Source organism: Hypomesus transpacificus, chromosome 6 (assembly GCF_021917145.1).
Source record: "Hypomesus transpacificus isolate Combined female chromosome 6, fHypTra1, whole genome shotgun sequence".
NCBI classification, from domain to species: Eukaryota; Metazoa; Chordata; class Actinopteri; order Osmeriformes; family Osmeridae; genus Hypomesus; species Hypomesus transpacificus.
The window spans coordinates 453,657-478,397 of NC_061065.1; the positions used below are offsets into that span (position 1 = coordinate 453,657).

At 41.3% G+C, this 24,741-nt stretch overlaps 2 protein-coding genes across 3 annotated transcripts in view; one reads left to right on the forward strand and one right to left on the reverse strand.

Moving 5' to 3' along the window:
* Positions 1–6,523, reverse strand: part of vps37d (VPS37D subunit of ESCRT-I) — a 36,019-nt gene extending 29,496 nt beyond the window's left edge. The window contains exon 1 of the mRNA XM_047022248.1: positions 6,238–6,523. Coding sequence (XP_046878204.1) covers positions 6,238–6,360 — 123 coding nt within the window. The 5' untranslated portion in view covers positions 6,361–6,523. The remainder of the gene's footprint in view (positions 1–6,237) is intronic.
* A 384-nt stretch (positions 6,524–6,907) lies between these two features.
* Positions 6,908–24,741, forward strand: part of nup88 (nucleoporin 88) — a 45,731-nt gene continuing 27,897 nt past the window's right edge. For both annotated transcript variants that reach the window (XM_047021729.1, XM_047021730.1), the window contains exons 1-2: positions 6,908–7,163; positions 7,332–7,501. In XM_047021729.1, the coding sequence (XP_046877685.1) occupies positions 6,927–7,163; positions 7,332–7,501 (407 nt within the window). In that variant the 5' untranslated portion in view covers positions 6,908–6,926. The remainder of the gene's footprint in view (positions 7,164–7,331; positions 7,502–24,741) is intronic.

Here is a 24,741-nt window from a genome sequence, read left to right on the forward strand (position 1 = left end):
CTTTAAATGCTAAAGAGGAGGAGAGGGGCGGCAACATGCGCTAATGTTTACAACGGATGTATTGCAATGGCTCGTAGCCCCCGTTGCTGTAAGATGCCTCGAATTTAGCCATTCTCATCTGATCACGGTTTTACAGAGGTGCACACTCATAGTCATTTCAATGAGGAGAAAGTCGGATATCGCGAGCCATAACACCAACAGCAGAACGGTTATCCAAATAACAAAGAAGTGTACAACACTCGCGTTACAGCGTTTGTATTCACACACACACACTTGATGCCACCTACCTTTACATTAGCAACAGTAACTCAGCTGTTGGCTGCAGAACTAATGTTACAGCCACCTTCTAAGGGTAGCAAGCTCGGTAACCATATACAGTAAAGCAACAAAATGATATAGCGTTAGTTAACTTACTTGTCCAAGGTTTTTAGCTTGACCAAGGAGATTTAGTAATGATCCAGAATTTAATTTCAGCAAGGCCAGCTTTGTGTTGGCTCAAGTTGAGGAAACAGTAGTGGCTGAAATGTTTGGCGCAGACATACAAAACTTTGGGAAGTTGTGTCGGCGCATTTCCAGCGAAAATAAAATTGAGATACTGGTTGTGCAGAGGCTCGGATGAAGGAACTAAAAAACGATTTGTGCTTGCATTTGTACATCCAAGCACTGAGCAACTGTTATGATTCGTTTGTTTGCTCGCCATGATGTCTCTCCAGGAAAAAACGATATCGCACTCGCCCTTGCAAGGTGGTAGCTCAGTTTCTCATGGGCGGACCAGATGATCTGGGCGGGCTAAGCAGAGGGAGGGGAGGTAACCTTGCTCCTATCTTCGTCCCTAGGAGGAGATTTTCAAACAGAGCAATTGAGCCTTCATTTTGTCAAAGGCGGAGAAGAACACCCAGGGCTTGGTTTACACCTATCGAAAATTCTAGCCACTGGGGGACCGAAGGCAGGCTAGGGGAACTAAGGGAAGGTTAATGTTAACTTCATTTTAGGAGGTTATTTTTCATGTCATGTGACCTTTAAAATATAGATATTGTCTATGTATCCACTTGTCCTACTCGAATCAGGACCACTTGCCAAGGACCACAGTCCTTATCGTTAATTTAATTGCAGGAAATGCTCTAACACAGTTTCAATTGCATATAGTCGGAACATTTTGTCTTCTATGGAAACGGTAAAAGGGTTAAGGCACTGAGGAAAGTGTTAAACTGAGAGTATGAAAAGACAGGGTCATCAAGTTCCACTCTCATAAAGTAAACAATGAATGTGTGAATCTTTGACTGCAGAGGGTGTTACTAAACAAGTCCTGTCAAAACTTTAGCCATTATACTACACACTGAGCACTTTTCAAAAGCCCCTTGGCCAAGCTAAATAAAGCTCTCACACCAACACTTGATACATCAGATCAACTCATTCAGTCGCTAATCTGATTTTAAGTGAAAGTCAAGATGTGTTTTTCAGTTAAGCAGATCAGTAGAAGTTGGTGCAAAAAAGGGCTTGCATTCTCCAACTGAGGTGACTTTCCAACTGGCAAATAGCTGCTTTTAAATTCCTGTTCAAGAATCTTGCTCATGTTACCAATGGACTGCATTACTATGCTTGTGGCTTTGGCAAAGGCATGGTAAGCAGTGATGAAGTGGCATTTGAGAGGTCATATTGTGCTTACCTAATACATCACTTCTTTAACTTTCTAGATCTCTCAACTTAGATTAGCTGACAACTCATCAATCTCTATACCATTAGAAATCTGATGATCTGTGCATAAACTAATGGGGACAGTTCTGCAGGATCCAGCTACAATTACACACAACTCTATTTTGCTTGCTAGTAATATGATCGTATGTGGCCTCATATGGCAATAATTATTGAACAAAGGAAAGATTAAGAGTTGGGACGTGTCAACTGTTGCATCCAGAGGATTTTGCTCAACTTAAACCTGTAAACCACAATGACAAAAAAGTAAATTGATTAAGTATGTGGCCTGTCATCAATGCATGTCCCTCCATCTTGTTCCCAAAATGATACAATGGGCTCCTTCAAGACAGATTTGACAGCCACCAGAGAACTTCAGCATTGGAACTTGAGCGGAATTCCATCCAATATCCTCATGGAAGACATTCCCCATAGTTAACAACAGACAGCACGGCCTGAGCCAACCACAAAACCAAATGGTCCCACCAAATGTGAGGCGAAAAGTGCTTATCTGCCATTACTAGAAATCACTATTTACCATGTGCCCAGAGTAAAACAGTGACTTTTATCTTCTTTCTGTTGTTTTACATATTGTTAATTCTAGTAGACCATCACCACACCAAGAATATAAATAATAAATGATAAATTTCTTTACAGTATGAGAATGTTTTGGTCTCAAATTCTACTTTGAAAGAAAAACATGATTAAGGTGTTCCTGATAGCAGGATTCCATTTAAAATGTATTTTCCTGCAGGAATGTGCAAATTCGTGTTCACTAAAGCATCTTTTTACACTCAACAACCTGTTTTCTGCTGAAATGACTTGACTTTGAAAATTGTCAAATATGTTCTTTAGTAAACTGAAAGTGCTGTGGTTATTTGGGGTGAGGATAATCAGGCTGTGTTACATGAGGAAGGATGGACAATTTCTACATAAAAAGAATAAGGAAAAATAACATGTAATTGGAGATTCTACCCCAGACTGGAATACTATTTTAGACAGTGAAGGCAAAGGTGCTTTCAATTCTATTAGGTCTGTTGGCAAGATGTTTTCTGTTCAAATGGTCAATATTTCTCTGCAATGGGTTTCCATGTTGCTGTAGTTGACAAACCACACCTCTTACCTCAAACAAACATTGACTTTTGTTGCAATGTGAGACCAATGTCAATTCCCAACCATAGCTTGAGAAGAGATCAGAAACCCACTGATCCAATCATCTTAGTTTCAAAGCAAGGGCGCCTTTCATGTCTCACACCTCCTAGAATGGAAGGGATAAAGTCCCACGGATTTAATGTTTCCATTCCTGTAAGCTAAAACAGCAGAGCAAGCTGCAAGATAAAACCTTTGCTAATTGAAGGCAGTTACATTTCCAGCAAATTAAAGAGCATTTCACACTAAGAAAGTATTTATCTAAGAAGAGGAATAGGTTAAGGCTCTGGGTGATAATCAGGGCTAATTAAAACCTCTCTCTCACTCAACATGGAGAACTGGAGTGGGTTTTAACTTTGAAACTGTGTCATTGGTCTTGGGAATCCAGTACTGAGGAAGGTGCCTGACTGGGCACTGGACACTTTTAGGAGTGCCACTGACTAAACAGTAAAAATCACAGCAGGTTTGTGGGTCAAAATTATCCATCTTTTCCCTTCCATACTCAAAACACAGAACTTGAGTAGAAGGACTGATTTTCAACAACATCTTATGGTTCACTACAATGCGATAAAATGAGAGGGTGTTCTTTCATTAGAAAAGGGGCTTTTCTCAAACAAGGGTCCTTCTTCTCGAATAAGAAGGCCTGTTCTGAGCAATCTCAACCCCATTCCTCTCCCTAAGCATCATCAGGAGACATGAGCGAGTAAGATGTATCCCTTGAATGAAGTCCTGAGAACCATCTGCAGAGGATGTACAAGATGATATTTCAATAATCAAATGAAGTAGTGATGCCATTCCCGCTGCTTTTTGTCACAAACTAAAATGAGAGAAATAAGTTGGCTTTGATTTGTGTCTGACCTCTGGACTTCACAGCTGCAAATGAGATTGTGTTGCAGTCATGTCTGTGGTATCTTAGCCCTGTGGATATACTATTGCTTGGTTGGGTAAACTTTACTCCTTGACGACTCCCATCTGACTTGAAGATCTAGGGTTTTGGTTATTCTGAGAGCACAGTTGCTTACACAAATTCCTTAAATCTACAAGTCTCTGTAGTTTTTATAAGTAGGCCAAATACCAGTCTCTCAGTCTTGTCAGTCCTCTTTGCATACCTAAGTCTTGTCATGGGAGCCGCTTGAAATATCTGCATTGTCACATCACAGCAGGCGACAATGCAAAGCCTATAGGGTTTCAAGTCTTTTATGCTGCCACATTGTGTGGTTCGTTTGTAATTTGGCTGGAGAACAGAAATTGGAGGCACATTTGAGAGTGTTCTGAAGATTATATTAAACTATCAGAGTTCTTGTGATTAAAAAAATGTGTGACTGATGGTTGTCCTCCCCCAACAGTCTTCCTAAATCCAAGGAAATCTACATGCATCCACAAGTGTCCCATTTTGCATTTCTGTCACACTTGTGGTTTATGTAAGAGCACCAGGAGCAATAAGAGCACCAGGTTCCATAGAATCTAGAGTATTTGAGGTCTCAAGATGCAATCATGCAAGATGTAAGAGTGGAGGATGCGATTCACAGTTCTACTTTAAATTCACATGTTAAAAGAACACAGTAGAGCTCATTTAGCTTCAAATCCTACATCACCCATGGCTACTCATCATCGCTCATGCTTTCCCCAAACAGGAATCGAAACAGACTTTCCACTTCCTGCTCTAGGGGCCCCGACCTTCGTTTACGAAGCTGGAAGCTCCAGGAGCCCCGGTGACTGTATGTTTGTGATGATGCACTGGTTCTAAATTAAAGCTGATAATGTTTACCATCACTGCGAACAACACTTGAGGAGTACTTGAGAGTTGCAATTTAGACTTTAACCATCCTTGGACTGAAAATGTACCGTTGTCGTTCAAGCACTTTTGTCTTTATCCAAGAAGACAAGACATACCTTGCATAAATTTGCAATAAACATTTATTTGTTTTGTTCTTAGATTGCTCAGTACAATAACCCCCCAGATGTAAGATACATTTGTCTTGGGACTGATGTATCACTCTTCCCCATTTCTATTTGTGGCAACTGAGTTTCCAAAGGAAATCAGTGTCTTCAGAGAGCCTTGACATTATCCAGATTATCTTATTGAATTCAGGAGTTTACATTTTACAGAAGGAGCTAACTAGGTTGTAGCTAGTGAGATGTAGCCACTCAAGGGCATCCATCTTACTTTGCTATTAATGGCCCTTCCAAGGTGGTTGCCCTAGGAGACCCCAAAGCTATAATGAATTGTAGGGAGGCACTCCAGTGGATTGCAGGGGCTGTGGATGCAGCCGCCACAATGACCTCAACCACCACATGGCCAAACGTTAGTCAACCATGCATATATAGGCTACAGATTCAACTTTAATGGCATCTGCAAGGAGGACAATGAGAGGTTGACACACCCAGGCACCCCAATGATGTTTGTTTTAAATAACTAGTAATAGTGATTTAATAAGGCATGAGAAGCCTCTCTACAAGACTCCCATTGTATATTACTACGTACCTGCATGTAACACTTAACACATCTACAGTATATTGGATAGAATGTCTTCACTATGGATAGAGATAGCTAAAACCATTGCTGGAACCGTGGCTTTTACCTCTCAGTAATTCGGCTTTATTCCTATGGGAGAATTGGATTGCATATTGGTGAGAAGCAACCTCTTTGGTAACATCTCTCTAATTCATTCTTTACTGCAGTGAGGCAGGTTTAAATGTCATGTCACGCTCGGAATTGGACACAAGCGGGTCCAGTCTCAAAAAAGTAATGATTTTCTCTCTACCCAAGAATGAATGTCATACCTGATTCAGTTTGGGTCGCTGTGTACCCTGAATCCCAATGTTTTAAACAACGAAAATGTGGACTGCACTCTCTTATTTATAATTGCAATCAGCAACAGCGATCTTGGTGTTAGAAGAAATGAGAGACGGAGAAACAGAAAGACAGAGCCCACGCAATGTTGACCATTGTGTGTGAGAATGTTTGTATTTTTGAAAGAGATGGTGACACAGAGCAAGAGGGTTTGTGAGACAGAAAGAGAGCGAGTCTTATAATTAGGATGCGAATACATTTCTGAACAGAAATATTTCCTGTTCAGAGCACTTATGGTCTGCATTGATTATAGTCACACTCAAAAACAGTTGACATAATTTCTTGTGAATCTCATAAGTCTGTACACGGCTAACGAAAATCTAGGCGAAAATAAAAAGCTTCTTAAACCATTCACCAGCGCACTATACAGCGACCAAATGCATTGCCTACACACGTGCCATAGGATGATGAGAGGAACCGGACATTTCAATGCAGTGTAAAGCAAACCAGAATAATGTGGATTTGTTTCATGAAATTATTCTATATACATGAAACCGTTGTTAGAAAACGCAGAGTACAGTATAAACCACTTTCACACATACCTTTTCATTCAGTCTGACAATTTGGTCCATTTTGTCTTCATTTAGCAAAAGCTCCTGCAATTCACTGGTGTTTAGAGCCCTATACCCGTCTGGGTAAGAGTTTGAGTCGTTCAAATGGGACATTGTATTCCTTCAAGAGCGGTTCAGACGACTTGAAGAGTCGCTTCCATATCGATCGCAGATGGCACCGCTACTACAGAATGTTGTGTAGAAGCAAAACCCTTTCTGAGGAAGAAACGTTTCTGTTGGTGGAGACAATGCAATATGTAGTGACACATTCTTACCACGTTAGCACTTACTTGTAATGCCACTCACAACCACAAGGCATGCTGGAGGCAGAAGGGTTACATTATAGTTATTTTAAAGGTACTAACTACTCTTTTTGGTGTTGGCCTAATTATAATATAACAATGTGTCATTTAGATTAACTACCTGAACAAAACCAAAAATATGTCAAAATATCCACTCGACTCGTAGTATTTAATTTCCCTTTACTATAAGAGTCTGCTAAATGAGTAAATGTAAATATAAAGTGTAGGCAAACGGCAAACGTAACGGTAAATTATTCTGGGTGAAAAATAAACTTTATTGAAAACTTTTCATATTTTACATTTTCAACTTTGTATTCTTTCTAAACTCACTTTCATTGGTAGGGTCTCAGAATACGTCATCTTCAGACGACAGAAAAAATGGCGGCGTTTGCTGGAGAGTGCTGGCGAAATGAGCTGCCAAATCATGATATTTTTGCTAAATTACGAGAAAACCTCGAGTATGAACCAAAAGCTAACAACAAGAGGACAGCTAAAAATCTAATATTTTGTTTGAACGGAGATTTATTCGTATGGAATGATGCAGACAGCGTTTTTTACACAACCAACTTGAGGCAGCTCAACTCAGAACAGAATTCGGACAGCGCGAAATATCAGGTAATGTAGACTGGCTGGCTACATTTGATGTTGTCTTTGTAAGCACATAACACATTCTTTTCAGAGCATAGGATAGACCACCAATGATAGATATCTGCTGCACTGTGGCCAGGCTTACTACATTTTATACAGGCTACTAATGTTCTCTCCCCTCCTTAACTTTCATAGACTCTACTCAGCATCAACCCACCGCGGTTCGAAGTCTGTCAGGTACTGCTCAGTCCAACACATTATCATGTTGCCCTCATTGGACAGAGAGGTGTCACGGTTCTGGAACTACCGCAACGATGGGGCAAAAAGTCTGAGTTCGAGGGTGGAAGAACTGAAATCAACTGCAAGTAAGTAGCTGGAAGTAATCTATCAAACAACTTACTTTTAGATTTAGTTTTTTACGATAAAGCTTTTTAATGGAATTCTTGTCATGAAACCTAGCTCTAGAAGTAAAAGTCAAAAGGTAAGCAAACCAATCCTTTATGTCTAAATGTCTGCCACCACGGTATCAGAAATCGGGCAGTACACAATTTTAGGCCGTCTATCAGCCGTGATTGTGAAGGCCGACTCCCTTACGGGCAGACGCACGCACGGAGCTGGACGGATTGGTTGAATTTATACTACTCCGACGGCTCTACTGCTGAAAGCAATTCACCACCAGAACAGTGGATATAGCTGCACTGCGATGCTAGCTAAATTATCGAAAAGTCGGGAGCAAATTTACAAATTAGCCGTTTCATCAATAAAATAAGCACATAATCAGCAACTACACTGCCCATTTCTCGTCACATTTTAATTCAGATGCTGATTTACATGTACTGTTTAGGCTGAAATATGAATTGTAAAAACTTACAACAATGGCGGTCAAAGGATTATGTTCTCTTGTTGGTCACGGCAACCCCGCCCCTGACTCAAGCAATTCTTGATACGGACCAATCACAGCCAAGGGGTATCCGTGAAATGACGGACGAACGGAGAGTCAGGAAAATCAGGAGGTGCACGCAGAGCTCTCCGAGGGGTTCGGAAAGGGCACGGAGAGGGAGTTCCTTGACGGAGAGGGCGTTCCCTTTGTGCATGTCCGTAAAAACGCAGAAGTATTTTGGCCTTTAGAGTGCATGTCGGAGAATAGCACGGACACGCGCTTCACAGCGCAGTTGAGATTGCGTGTGTGCGTCCTTGAGAACTATAAAGGCCAATTTATACTTCTCTGACTCCATTATGGACAGACGCACGGAGTCGGACGGATTGGTTGAATTTATACTACTCCGACGGCTCTTGTGCTGAAAGCAATTCACCACCAGAACAGTAGATATAGCTGCACTGCGATGCTAGCTAAATTATCGAAAAGTCGGGAGCAAATTTACAAATTAGCCGTTTCATCAATAAAATAAGCACATATTCAGCAACTACACTGCCCATTTCTCGTCACATTTTAATTCAGATTTACATGTACTGTTTAGGCTGAAATATGAATTGTAAAAACGTACAACAATGGCGGTCAAAGGATTCTGTTCTCTTGTTGGTCACGGCAACCCTGCCCCTGACTCGAGCAGTTTTTAATACGGACCAATCACAGCCAAGGGGTATCCGTAAAATAACGGACAGACGGACGGAGAGTCAGGAAAATCGGGAGGTGCACGCAGAGCTCTCCGAGGGGTTCGGAGAGGGCACGGAGAGGGAGTTCCTTGACGGAGAGGGCGTTCCCTGTGTGCGTGTCCGTAAAAACGCAGAAGTATAAATTGGCTTTTAGTCGTATAACTTATGTTGTCAGTTCATCCAAACCTGTTATTGTATTAGTCTATAGTTTGCAAATTTTAATTAAGTTGACTTGTGACTTTCGTTGTTTGTATTCTTCTCTGCTAGCGAAATTGCACGTCTATTGATTCGATAGCGTTTGCTGCCGTTGCTCACGTTTGTATTTTAGGTGCATTATTTCTCTTTATTTAAATCAGGCACCTGGCCCATATGAGCAGATACAGACACATACACAAAGGGAGAATACAAAACTGCTAAAATAATTAACCTAACATACGTGTCACCTAAACTAAACTTGACCTAAAAAGAATAAATAAAAAAAACTACCTTTTGAAGGCCATTTTTACATAGTGCCTCCAGAAGGAGCAAAAATGGTAAGAATCTGAGTGGACAAGTGTCTGGATGATGGCATTATTGGAACAGAGTAGTCGAGAGACAAATGTATGTGTCAGTTTGCAGCGTCTAGCGTCAAAGGTATCAAGCCTGCTACTGGCAAATATGGTACTGATGCTGGTCTGTCTACTGACAGCAAGCAACATCTTAAAGGCGCTATGGTATGCTACACTTATTTTTTAGATAGCGCCCACACTGTAGTTTGACCAATTTAAGAGCAGTACATTGATGAGCAGTAAGCCGAGAATAAAATTTTCTTCAGCTCTGTAGTGCTGTAGCGAAACCATCAAAGGAGCGAATTTGCTCTGGAGAGGCTTTGAATGACGGAGTCGTCAGAGAGGTCGGGCGTAATACAGTAGCCTAGATAGTTGGCGGATGAAAAATACTTTAAAATGGAACCTTACAGCATTAGAGGTGGAGGCGGTTTGTTCATACAGAAGCGGCAACATGGGAGATACATGCACATGGTTTTCTTTTCATTAAACAGCATGTCAATATCTGCTCCTGAGAGCTTGAATACATGGAGTAACTTCTGCAGGGCTTTAGCGGACGGACAAATAAGGTAGATGTCGTCAGTGTACATAAGGTGGTTAACCACGGTGGGACCCACAAAACAACCAACCCCGGTCTTAGACAACTCTTCACTCAAATCAGAAACATATACATTAAACAAAATTGGTGAGAGTAGGCTGCCTTGCAGCAGTCCATGACAGGCGGAAAAGTTATCAGAGAGGGTTTGACCCCATTATTATGCTGAAGTAGTTTTAATTAATAAAAAGTGGGTTTATTGTTATTATTTGCTACAGAATGCTTAGCCTATCAATATCAAATGAAGCAGACCGTGTACATGCTTTCGAGTGGCCTACCTTAATCGATAGGCTAGGCCACTGACCATTTACAATAAGTTGTTACGTCAATTATTAATTGGCAGCATTTATGCCATTTAGAACATACTTAATGAGCGTAAGGTGTCTTTAAGGAGGCTAACTTTATTTCTTTACGGGAAATAGGATGAAAATATGTGCAATATTACATTAGCTATTAGACTATTACATGAACCTGCTCCGAAATATAGGGTTAGGGTTAGCACTTTGTTTTTGCTGGGGAAGGGGGGGGGTCTAGAGTAAACACTGGACTCTGAGGATTTCCACCAGGATCTCTCTAATAATGCCAGGATTCTCTGTCCTTGTATCTGTGTGGCTGTGTATAGGGTGGATAATAGAACGCATAATTTTTTTATACAGTGTGTAGGCCTATGTTGAATGGAATTTTAAGGCAGCGAGTTTCCCATGATTATCAGAAAACAGGGTTTTTCCCCAAAAACATTTTGCTGCCAATTTTGTTTTCTGCGCTCTCTCAACTCTCGGTCATGTTGAGTTTACTGAGCTGCACTATAAGATAGGTCTCGCGAGCCGAAACGATTTGTGTAGAATGAGAAAACAGGCATCCGACAGAAACACTATTATTCATGTCAGTGCAATTAAGAAAATCCTAGACTATTTTACTGATGAAATACAGGTTCTAACAAAAAAAATACAAAATGTAAAATGGATGGTTTATTTCAGTTGGTATAGCTGGAAGGTTATCAGGTCCAATTAGTTTGCAGTGCTGACTGCTAGTGTAGCGGTTGTTAGTTCTCCTTGTGCGTTTTCTGATGCCACCATTGTATGCAACAGACGTGGTCTTGCAAACTCTGTCAGGCTTTTCAGGACCGTGTTCATCCCTCACCGTGAATCGAACCCGCCATCTCTGACTTCCCGAGCGACACCACTACCAGCTATGCCAAAGAAAAGCTAGCCCTTTGTTGACCCGGGTGGCCTGCTACATACTTGAGGAGTGAGTTTCACATTTACATTTAGTCATTTAGCAGACGCTCTTATCCAGTATGGAGGACGAAACCTGCCATATTTACAAATGAATGAATTAATAAATAAATGTCCACATCCATGCATTTAGACATAAATAAATGAATACATGTATTAATTAATTCACAATTGTCAATCAATATTACCTTATTTACATGTATTTATGTATTCGTGTATTTATTTATTCATTTATTTATTTACTGTTCTTAATGCTGTAGAATGCCCCATTCACTTGAATGGGGCTTCCCAACGTTCTGCGGTCAATTATTTTTCGATAACAGACCGTTGCTACATATAATTAACCGCTGTCAAGGGAAGTGGCCTTTTTGCCTCGGATTCACGTCTTTCGTAGCACTCCGCAAGTAATCCGGTAACTTTTCGACCCCAGCGTACTCCCTTGCTTAGCGACGTCAGCTGATTTGAAGCCTAAAGAATGTTCAACGTCTATGAAGTTCAACGTCTTTGGCGAACTATTTCTCTGCTGATCAACACTACGAATGGTAACAAATAAATAGTAAAAAGACTAGTGGTGGGCCGTTATCGGCGTTAACGTGCTGCGTTAACGTGAGACTCTTATCGCGCGATAAATATATCGCCGTTGATCTATTCTCAAAGTTGGGTTGGGAGCTGGGTCTATACCACGCAAGCTATGATGACTTTCACCTTGATATATTAGCACGGATGTATACCTAGCCGAATTGCACTGTAGGGGGCGAGAACGAGTCTTCGAACCTGTCTGTATGCCTTGTTTATGAAATTACCACATCAAACGTGACGTGCTAACATGGATGCAGCCATGAAGCCGTCTGGTTTGCTTCAGGGAAAATGTAGTTTTAAGAAGCTTCCCAATGGAAACCTCGACAAGACTAAGGTTGTTTGCACCTTGTGCTATGCGGAATTAGTTTACTGTAGGAGTTCTTCCAGTCTCAAATACCACCTAAACGCAAAGCATCCCTTAGCTAATGCGGAAGATGCCGGGCCAAGCACTGATGTAGCGCAGGGGAAGAGTCAAACCATGATGTTTGAGTGCAACCGAGGCAAGCCCGTCAGCACAGCTTTATAAGCCAAGCTGACTAATCTAATAAACAGTTAAAAAACACAAGTAGGCTACATGTTATTGAACATCATTTATTTTCATCACCAATTATCATAGTAGAACAGCTTTCTCAAGCAGTTTGTGATGCATTTTGGAAACAGGAGATGAGCCCCTGGTCTAAATGCACCACCTGGCTTGAGAAACCCCTTCTCAAAGACTTACTTTTAGTCATTATTTGGGTAGCACACATAATCTGAATGCCTTCGACGAAATTCAAACGAGCCATTTTAATCTAGATTAATCTAGATTAACGCCAAGATTACAGTGAGATTAATCTAGATTTTTAAAAAATCAATCTATGCCCACCACTAAAAAAGACACACTGTGTTAATGTATTTTTTTGGCAAGTAGCTGTTGTAGGCGGTTAAATATTGGCCAAGCAACCAAAACGAATTCCCCTATGGTTTAAAGGAAGACGGGAAACTGAACAGTGTATTAGCATGAACCAAATAATGCCAATACCAATAGAATTCCAGGTATTTGACAATATGGGTTAAAGCAAAGCAAGAATGGTCAAAGTACGGTTAAATGAAATACGCATTTAATAACATTGCAAATGAAGGAAATCAATTACAAGGCAAACATGTTACAAAATGAAGGCTTTAAATCTTACCCACTCTACCGTGATCATTGTAAATCGGAGAGAAAGCAAGAGGTGAGCAAGGAGTAGGACAGTAGGACAAGGGAGAACTGAGGAGAAGGTCTCAGGAGATGAAGAATCCAAAGAACAATGCATTACAATTCCCTTTATACACAAGAACAACCAATCAGACCACATCTTGAATGGGGTGTGAGAGCCATCAAGATGAGACCGTCCAGAAACTCCAGACTTTAGCATATGAGAGGTGGGGGCAGGTTTGACACCCAGCTTTACACCGTGTAATAGGCGGGATAATGTATAAAACGCCGGTCATTATCGGGAAAATAAGCCCCTACAGGACGAACAGCACCCGACGCGAAGCGTCGCGCACTAATCAGTGGTCAGAAATGGAACACACAAATTATGAAATTCAAGTTTATCGAAGCAAGCTATTGTTCGCGCACATCACAGTTGCGTCTTGATCAGACAAGACACACTCGATCTTTCTATCAACGCGATTACTATTGATCAAAACAACGAGAGTTCGGCTGTACTTGAAAAATACCATTAAACATATTCGCGGACATGTATTGCACGAGTGATTAATTGCGTTGACGGCTCCAATAGAAGTTATAGCGAGTGCATATAACTTTATATATATTTTCTAAACAATGTATTTATTCCCAGGTGTTTTGCCATTTCCTTTAATTTTCTACGTGCCTACACTATATATTATCATTCCGGGTTAAGAATACCAATGGAGGCTGCGTTGGAATTCGTTAATCACATTTTTGTCAGCATTTTGAGTGGAAATTTCATTTGCATTTGTACAGCTGTATTCGTGCACGTCGGTCTGGCCCTCGCAGCAGAACGACGCTCTGTCCATTCGCGCACCTCACAGTTGCGTATTGATCAGAATCAAAACAGAACAAGGGTTCAGCTGTAGCTTACTTGAAACATACTATTGAGAACATATTCGCTGACATGCATTGCACGCGTGATGAACACAGGTTTTTTTTGTCATAGGCGCTCTGAAAAAACGGCTTAGGCGCTCGCCCACATTTTCTCTATGCAGGAAAAACCCTGAACATTAACATGACATTGAATCAGCTGCTTTCAAAGGGTTACCTTTATGGATGAAATGCAGTCTAGCTAACAGAATGACAATATAAACTGGATACTTTCAGTATAGTGAATTTTGTTACATAAATTAATGTTTACTGATGTCAAAACACTACCTGCACATTGTAAATGCGCACAAAACTCTCAACACCAAATCAGCTACAACATTATAATCACCAGATTGCATGGGCTCTATTCCTACCACTTCAGCCTCCTTGGTCGGTTTCTTAAGGCATGAATATAGCGACAGGAACAATGTTCGCACAAATGTTGTCTCTTCAGTCAGTTGGAGTGGCTTATTTATGAGAATGCATACAGAAATACAATAAAGTTTTACAGCATTGCATAGCACAAAGGACAACATGCAAACGTTGATATAAATATAGCAAACACCCGTTAGTCTACATAATCATTTGCATAAATGTACAGTGCATCCGGAAAGTATTCACAGCACTTTTTCCACATTTTGTTATGTTACAGCTAGGACTGGGCGGTATGGCCTAAAATGTATATCACGGTATAATTCTGAAGCACTGATGGTAACGTTATATATCACGGTTATCTTTACATTTCACGACAATGCATTCCACACCACTGCGGCTAATCTACCGCATTCGATAGATTTGGATTGGGTAACATCTCGTTCTCACCAAACATTGAAAATTGAATGCACAACGGTCCATTTGTTTCAATAGAAAGCGATCCGCACTGCTCCACTCTGGCAAATCTACCGCACTCTGACAAATTTGGATGCGGTAGCCTATGGCAGGTGTGCCACATGCATAGAATTTTTCCAACTTTTACAGTGCTTTGCCATGGAAGAAGAGCTACTATGTATGTATGTGTAGGTATGTTTAAGGGATCCCAATAAAACGTAATTCAATATTTGTCTGTAAACTTTAGAAACATATAAAACCGAACGTTAAAGCCCGAAAACGATACGCTACTCCAGAGGTCTTCAACCCTGGTCCTCTGGGACCCCCTGTCCTGCACGTTTTAGATGTTTCCCTGCTCCAACACACCTGATTCAAATGAATGGGTCATTATCTAGTTCGGCAGGAGCCTGTTAACGACCATTCATTAATTAAAAAATCTATCGTTAATTCTCCCGACAATCGATTAAGACAATTTAGTCGAATGCCCGTCCCAATGTCCACACTTCGTGGGTCAGGTGAGTGCCATGTTCAAGAAGCATTGAATCCAGGATCCTTCGGGCTACTCCAATGAGGCGTTCCGATGAACCACCCATATACGAAGCATGTGGTGGGTTAAACACCCAGGAACATCCTTGTTGGTGTAAGTACTTCTGCACAGTGGTGGTTGGTCTGCACTCATCCTGAGTTCTCTGCAGGCCCCAATGAAATTTGTACCACAATCTGACCTTAGTTGTTTGGCTGGTCCTCTTATGGCAAAGAAGCGCCTCATGGCGTTGATGCAGCTTGAAGCGTCCATTGAGGCAATCACCTCGATATGAACTGCCCTAGAGCTCATACAACAGAACAATATGGCCCACTGCTTGCTCTCAGACTGCGCCCCTCTTGTACGTCTGGTAGTGATGTACCATAGTCCAAAGACATCCAACCCCACATAAGTGAAGGGACCTTGAGACGCTCTAGTGGCAGATCTGCCATTTGTTGCTCCTGCATCCGCCCTCTGAGCCTGTGACAAATCACACATTTGTTAAGAGTTGAGTAAATGAGCCTTTTACCTCCCAGGATCCAGAGTCCTGCAGCTCTCACGGCGCCTTCAGTTAGATGGCGACCCTGATGTTTTACTTGGGCATGATGGTGTCTGATGAGCAGCAAGGACACATGGTTTTCTTTTGGAAGAATAACAGGGTTCTTTCGCTCAATCTCTACGTCTGCTTTTTTAGGCGGCCTCCGAGGCAGATGAGGTCATTCCCGCAAGATAGGGTTGAGACAACGTAGGCAGCTGTTTAGAGGAGCTGGCTTGTCTCTTTCTAAAGCTTCAAACTCTTTCTCAAATGCTTTACTCTGCACAGCTCTGATGATGACTTCCCTTGCTTGGTAAAGCTCATCTGGGGAGAGTGGCATTTCACATTTATGCCATCCCTTATACTTGTCCATGATGTTAGGGGACTTGTAAGATCTCGCTACATGGATTAAGAGTGCCACAGCTCGCTGGAGTGTGTCAAAATTGGAGAACCTCTCAAAATGCTCTATGCTGAGACCTTTTCCCTGTAGCTGGGTGACATAGCATTTCACATCCGGACGAATCTCCACATCTACTTCTGGTGAGACAAAGTTGAATAGGTTCCGGTTAAATGGAGGGCTTACGCAAAAAGGTAGGTCCGCTGAACCACATCGTTTGTGTGAGGAGTGATACTGGAACAGACCTCGATGCAAGATCAGCCGGATTCTCCTCTGTGCGTACGTAGTGCCATTGTTCAGGATTAGTGGTCTGGTGGATACGCTGGACTCGATTGTGGACATATACATAAAACCGTCTATATTGGTTGTTAATGTATCCAAGGACCACTTTGCTATCTGTGGAGAACTTCTGTAGGAATCTCGCTTCAAATCAAGTTAATCTTGAATCAGCCAAAACCACTGCGCATAGCTCGAGTCTCTGTATGGTTGGCTCAGATTGAGGAGCAAGTTAAGACTTCCCCATGACAAATCCAATGTCAACAATGTCTTCTTGGATGGTCTTCAAATAGGCTACAGCACCAATGGCCTTGGTAGAAGCATCACAGAACACACTTGAGTTCTACTCGTTCGGCCTTGATTAGAGAGATGCGTACGTCCTTATATGGAAATGGTTCAACTCTTGAAGGGAGTTTCGCCATGCCTCCCAATTGCCTAATTTATCTTCAGGTAATGGGGTGTCCTACTCTGATGTCTCAGAATTCAGCTCTTTGTGGAGGGCTCTTACTTGGATCGTGACCGGAAACAAAAACCCCATGGCGTCACACTGTTCACCATGGAGAGATAGAACACTATCTCCCACAGGAGGCCTAAGCTGTGTTGAGTTGGCGACTCATCTCCACTGAGGTCTACATCTTTCCCAGCTGCCACACAGTCCTCACTTGGGAAGACCTCCAAGACAGCCTGACTGTTCGATGCAAACTTGTGTTGCCTGAGGTTGGAACCAGCAAGTGAAGCTTGAGTCCTATGCAGCAAGTCAATGGCTTCAGCATCAGTTGGGACAGAACAAAGACCGTCATCAACATAAAAGTGGCACTCGACGAAGGTGACGGTGTCTGCTCCGTGTCTTTGCACACCCTCTCTGATGGCTCTTCTAAGCCCGTAGATAGCCATTGTGGAGATGGGCTATTCCCAAAAACATGGACCATCATCCTGTAGTTTATGACTTCATTCATCACATCATTGTCCTTGAACCATAAAAATCTGAGATAGTTCCTGTGCTTTTCCTCTACGAGGAAGCAGTAAAACATCTGCTGTATATCTGCCATGACAGCAACCTTTTCCTTTTGGAACCGCAGGAGTACTCCCAGAAGGGAGTTGTTAAGATCAGGACCAGTCAAAAGCACATCATTCAAGGAGGTTCCAGAGTGTTGGGCACTTGAATCAAACACCACCCTGATTTGGCCAGGTTTTTGTGGGTGAAATACTGCAAAGCTTGGTAAGTACCACCACTCTTTGGATTCCGTTAGTCCTGGCGCCACCTCAGCATGGTAATTTTCCAGCAGTTTACCCATGAATGCCACATTGATGTTCTATCTCTGGCCTCCTCCTCAGGTTGCGTTGAAGTGATTTAAACTGTTTAAGTGCTGATCACAGTTGTTAGGCAACCGTTGTCTAGGTTGCCTGAACGGTAACGGAGCGACCCAACTGTGTAATCATTTCTGTAGACTTCTTTGTCCATTATTCTCAAGAAGATCTCATCTTCAACTGATGTGTTTTGACCCAGCGGATCTTCTTTAGCCCTGCTAGGCCCTAAGACACCGTTCTTTGTCTTTGCCATGATGCTCTTCTCTGACATGCAAAAAGCTTGTGCACGGTATGAGGAGCGAATGCCGTCAACAATCAAGCACTGTTGTCCTGTAAGTGCTAACATTCGGTTTGTGTGCATTCCCTAGGCATACCTCACCAACCAACACCCATCCTAGATCAAGGCATTGAGCAAAGCCGTTTATTTGCTCCCTTACCTTGTGCGCTCTAATTATGTCTCTACCAAGCAGCAGGAGGATCTCAGCAGTGGGGTCCGGGATGTGTTCTGCTACTTTGACGAGGTGAGGTTGATAAAGAGCGGCGATCGGCGTGGGGATTTCAGCCCGGTTGTCAGGTAAGTCATTACATTGAATAAGCGGGGGGAGAGAGATTTTAACCTTCCCATTGAGTGCTTCGACCATAAAATCTTCAACCCTTCTGCCAAACATTTCTACTGTGCCGGAACATGTTCTCAGTCGGTAAGGATAAGACTCACACAGAATGTTGAACAGGTCAAAGAAACTGGACCTCGCCAATGACTGGTTGCTTTGGTCATCTGAAACAATGTATGCCTTGATGGCTTTTGCTGGACAACTCTTGTGATACACATTTCCTAGGCATATCTTGGAACATGGCCGCCCCACTTGTCCTGCACCACATACTTCAGTGCAATTTGAGCTGACGACATCCATGCCGTCGTTGTCGTCCTCTTCTCCCTCCCCACCATTCTGTGACGAAGGGGCAGGGCCCGTATGCATAGCTGAGACATGTCTTGTGCTGTCACACTCAGAACATTTTACTGATGCAGTGCAGTCCTTTGCCACATGAGTATTTGAGCCAGCTAAACACTTTGCATTTGTGGATGTGGCTTTGCGTGTATTGGACAGCTCTTATTGGGGTCACTGGAAGGGCTTGACTCTGCTGGGGAGACATTGGTCTTATGAACTGCAATGGGGATCTTGGTGCTTTTAAAGTGGGAACTTTCAGCCTTCAAAGGAGGCCCACTAGCATTTAAAAAGGCAAAGCTGGGATCAGTCCTTTTCTTTGCCTCATAGTACATGAACCTAGTAAAGAACTCAAATTCTTTATACCTTGAACCCGCAGAGATCCATTTTTCCTGAAGTCCATAAGGCAGCTTGGCTACTAGGTTCAATGCCGCATGCAGTATCCAGGTTAGGGATGTCACGAGAACCGATACTTACCGTACCTTCCGATGCTAAAATAACAAAACACCGACGATGCCCATTTTTTTGAAGCACCGTAAGTACCGTGAGCGCCGATGCCAGATGTTAGCATCGGTGCTGCGCCTTCAGGAGTGTTCCAGTCGACGTTTACATTAAGAAAAACAAGATAACAACTGCTGCTTTAGCGATCGCCCCGCTTCGACTTGTTGACAAGAAAGGCAAAAAAAGTAGTTTGCGTTTGAGGCAGATGACTGTGGCGTTATAATTAATCCGCAGAAGCCATTATGCAAAAAATGCTACCGCAGTCTTCAGACCAAGGGGGAACACTTCCAATTTAGCTAAGCACCTGAAAGATCGTCATCTGGATTTGTTTAAAGAATTCAAGGCAAGTTCTGATTCAGTTCCAGAAGAGGCGCAGCACCGATGCTAACATCTGGCATCATACAAAATAAATCAATGTTCGTTGAAGTCGCGGCGAAATTCTGAGTACATCCAAAGAATGCTCTTTTTCTGTTTGTTTAATCTGTCATACTAAAATACACGTTACATGATGTTTGAGATGGTGGGCACGTGTGTTACAATGGCTTATGTACATAGTTTAGGTTAGCTGTAGTTTAACGTTAGCCCATAGCTTAGAAGGTAAACTCATGTCATGTTCATCTTGTTAGCTGAATGGCTTAATTGCACTTTATTATGTTGTGCTATGCTCTATTGCACATGTTTTGTATGTCTTTGTAGGACATTTTGCTATTTTTCAAATATTTTAAAGAAGTTCATGGTTCAAGTAGCCTACATGGAATCTTAGACAATCCTCTTTTTCTTTTACCATGGTATCGAAATTGGCATCGAGAATCGTGTTATTTTAATGGTATTGGCACCGACTACTGAATTTTTGGTATCGTGACACCCCTAAACCAAGTTCGGACAAACCTGGAAGGTAGCCGTCTTCCTTAGCCTACTGCACTTCCATCAGCAGATCTGCTAGCTCCCTTAGCTTCAGATTTTCTTTCGCCGAAGCACAGGAAATTTGTTGAGTCGAGTGAAGAGGGCCTTTTCAACTACCTCTGGTGCTGCGTAGCATTCCTGAAGACGTAAGTTGTACGTAAGACGGAAGTCGTAGTGAGCGTTTACTTGCTGTTTACTGGCTTCCAATATCATCTTACATGACAGAGTAAAAACTAACAAATGAATAAAGTTTGACTGTTTTAGTATAAATAAAGGGAATCGAACTGGCAACCTTCTGATTACTAGCCAGATTCCCTAACCGCTCAGCCACCTGACTCCACCTGATTAAATATGCAAGCGTAATATAATAATTATATATTCTTAGGCATGCTGAGCAATTTTAAATGACTGTTCTACCAAGCAAAGTGTGTTACAGTTTGGGTCACCTTCTGATCTGAAATGTTGTGCTGGATCTCTGCAATAATACTGATTTCATTTTAGTCATGGTTATCTTTCCCTTGTATCTTAAAGCTCAGCATTTAGCCTATCAGTTAATAAATGTGTGTGGCAAAGTTATTTTGAAGGAATTTATTAATTTTTTCAAGATGTGAAGACAAAAACATTAGTAGCCCACATCTAGTGCAACTAACCATGGCCTTCTTCAGCGTTTTGAATTTGATCCTACAATTTTAAATTGCTGCCAGGTTCTTTTTTGGGGCTATTATTCTCAATCTCCTGTTGAGAATATTGGCCAAAGGTTACTGTCAGAACGGTTTCAGACAGCTCATCAAATTACGCTAATTATCATACATAGTTACAAAGCTGTCAAATAACAAACATACCATGACTACTGGTATACCTCAACAAACTTATAGTAGAAACGACTACCACGCAGCACAATTGCAGGTGCTGTCATATTTCTAATGACATCATCTCGTAGCACCTCGTATTCCGCGTCTTGTGCGGCATACAATCCTGAACTTGCACCAGTACTAGTTACACCTTCAAAGTATCTAACAGCAAGTTCGCAAATATAAAAAAGTAAATAGCCTGGGATTTTTATTTGACGATGAGAGGCTCGTCAATAGGTTGTGACTGTCATGCTGGTGTGCTGAAAGGGAACCGTTATGTGAGTGTACAGTGATGAAGTTAAATTCAACGTACTAAGTCCTTGGATCAAAAATTCTCTAAGTTTGAAACAGCACAGGAAATCCGACAGTTTTGATGCAAAGAGTTTTATTAGAATCCAAAAAAGCAGGGTGATTCCAAAAAAACTTGAGTGGGATTCTGCAGAACCAGACTGAAGAAATCCTCTCCGAACACTCTCTTTTATGTCAAAACCTTATCAGTTCTGTAAGTTTACTTCTTTCTTCTTTCATTTAACTTCTTATCGGATCTCTCTCTCTGAGAGATTCAGATTGCAAGTGCATAGAGAATTCATCTATTTTTTGTAGACCTACTCTCATTACTGCTGGGTCTTGTAGTTTTTCTTATGATAGGAACTTGCTCACATAGATTTATCTCACACCCATCCACAATCATCCAGATTAACACTATGGGCTTAATTTTCCTTCTATCTCTTAGGGGAAATCCAAATAGTCAACAACTTTGCATCAGGCTTTTCAATAGTGTAACATAAACGTATAAAGTATAACATATACAAGTATAAAGTATAAAAGTGATTAAATGGCATTCTTCATCATATAATCCAAACTCATTTTTCATCTTCATAATTACAACAGTGTGATATTATTCCACTTCAACAGTAGCTAGAGTTAACATCAGAGCCGTAATGAGGCTTTGGCTAACGTCGTTAGTAATGTAAGCTACTTGCCGCTAGCTAGCTAAGTTAGCTAATGTTTTCACATCAGAGTTCAAATTTATCTTCCCTTCCGAAAAAAATGCATGGAATTTTCTAAAATGGTCTACATTTTTCTCCCAAAAATAAACGTACCGTCCAAAATAAGAACGTACCGGGTGAATTTTCAGGAAAAAAAACACGTACCGGTATGTTTATTTGGGAGATAAGAGTACTGATGTGTTAATGATGTGGTATACCTCCCTTTGGCTAATTGTAATTTTGTATGTCATTGATTCCTGTTGTTGTTATTATATGTTTAAGCGACACACACTTACAACAATACTGTACATTTATTTGAACAATGTTCTGCACATTTTCTTCCTACTTTACTCACCTTGAATATCGGGGTATACGACTGGTGGATTTTATAAAGGTGTTATGTATATGACCTCTTATTGGATGCGGACCATAGTTGTTCAGAAAACATGCCTGTGTCGATAAAGAAACAAAATGTTTATTCCTTGAAAAATGTGCAAGAACTGGACATGCCAACAAATGTTTTAAGGGTTGTAGAAAAGTTTTTAAGCGATACAGAAAAATCCAGCTCCTCCATCCCCAGGGATCATTCAAATGCACGATTTTGAGCTTCGGCCCACCACCTATACCCCATGATGACAAAGTGAAGATTTTTTGTTTAATATTTTTTGATAGATTAGCAAAAATTAATAAAGAAAATATACAATTTACATTAGTGTTACACAGTGAAGGATTTCATTTGTTGTCTATTCCAATGACACAAGTCCGTGTTCTAAAAAGAGTGGTCTGGAGTCGCAGAGGTCCGATAATATCAGCTTTAAACAGCAGTTGGAAATCAACAAGTACAGAGCTCTGGGGTTGTCTACGTTTCCATACCTGGAACAGAGTTTGGGTTGGTTCACAAAGTCCAACTAATCTTTCCCTTCCCCAGCATATATTATACAGTGCAGTAAAACAAAAACACAAGAAGAGGGTTGAGCTTGTTCTCTTGTGCAGCAGGGAGTTGTTCTTGCCAGCGCGTCCCACCTGCTCGGGTGCCGTCTCCACCCGGTTTCAAGGTTGTTTCTGAAAATGAAGAGATCGACTCACAAAATACAGCCTTTTTCCCACACTCTGTGGTCGAGACTCGTCTGGATTGTTCCTCTTTCTCCGCCCGCACCCATGACTCCCCCAGCCCTGTGTGAGACACAATGTTTAAGCCTGAGCACACTTCTAAGTTCATAAGACATAACTTAAATAAGCACAATGCATAACTTTAATATGCACAATACATTCTTTAACAGTATACTGGTACCGTACCAAGGTACTGGCTTTTTAGGAATCGTACAATACTGGCATTAAGAAAAAACGGTACTTTTATGACTGAAACAGGCAGTTGAATCACAGCGATAAAAGCTGCACAAGTGCGTTACCTGTAACCTTGATAAAAAGGTAATGACATGAAACTCTGATGTAGGTAAAAATTGTCTGCTTGATCAGAGCACCGACCATAAAGTATGCGTGTTCACTAAACAGTCGTTTATCTTTACTATAATATGGATTTAACCATAGTAGACCTAGTATGATATGTAATCGATCACTCAGAGGCTCCGGTAAATTCCTTCGGAGCATGGAGATCCACTGTAAGTGACTCAGAGGCCTTAAGTTAAAACGTACTCCAAAAGTCTATGTTTATAGACTATGTTTAGCCGCATCAACCAGACTAGATCAAAGTAATGGATCATTAATCAATTGAATCAAGTACAAAATGGCTGAAAGGGGTGTATTTATGTAGATGTCCACATTAACTCAATATGTTTGTGTCACTAAATCAAATGTAATTTTGAATTATGGTTTTTCAAACCTATTAGGCTTTAAGTTGACATCACTCTGACTTACCGTACACAATTTCACCTTGGTATGTCAAAATATGATTGAATTAGAGCTGTTTCAACTTTCGCTTACCACAGTAACCAACAGCTTACTTTTTTTATACAGTAACTGAACGTGAAAATATTCAACACTGAGATTAGCTCACTGGGCTGGGACGGCGACCTGCAAAGTATAAGGTCGTAGGATCGAATCCAGCCACAGTCGTTTAGCCTGTTTTAAATTTGAATATCTGTTAAGTTAAACAGGATGACATCGTTCTGAAGTACCATGCGCAATTTCACCTTGATATTTCAAAAGATCATTGAATTACAGCTGTTTAAACTTTGGCCGAATCGAACAATCCATGCTGCAGGAGAAACGGCTTTCTTTAGTTTTTTACAGAAACTAACCAGAATTTCTCAGCCTTGCAGGTAGCTCAATGGGTTGAAACGTTGTCCTGCAAAATGTAAGGTCACAGGTTCGAAACCAGGCACAGTCTTTTGGCCTTAGTCTTACTATACCAAACACAGCTGTCACACGTAAAGGAATGAGGTATACGTTTCCTCTACTAAACCTATGCAGGTCACGTGAAAAAGGATCCGAAGACTCGGGAGATGAACGAATCTTTAATCCGAAGACACGGTCGGCAGAGGAAAGAATCTTTAAACTGAAGAGTTTTTGGATCATTTTTCACATGATCTGTATACATACGCTCCGAACAGAAAGGATTTGCTTTCGTCCTTTTTAATGAACGAGATTTAAAGAACCGAGTCTTATTAATTATCCGAACTTCCCATCACTACGGACCACTTATCTCCATCAGCCAGGGCAAAGGATCATCCAGTTGGCGCAAGAGAAAATGTACATTTAACTAGCTAGCTAATGTTAAGTTAGCTATATATATTTATATATTAATTATATATTAAATATATATATATATTTAAATGAGGAGTCTTGAACTTTGTGTATTCCATGCCTGGAACTGCTCAATTGGCTGAGATGTTGTGCTGGTAAGCAAATGGTTGTAGGTTCAAAACCAGTCAGA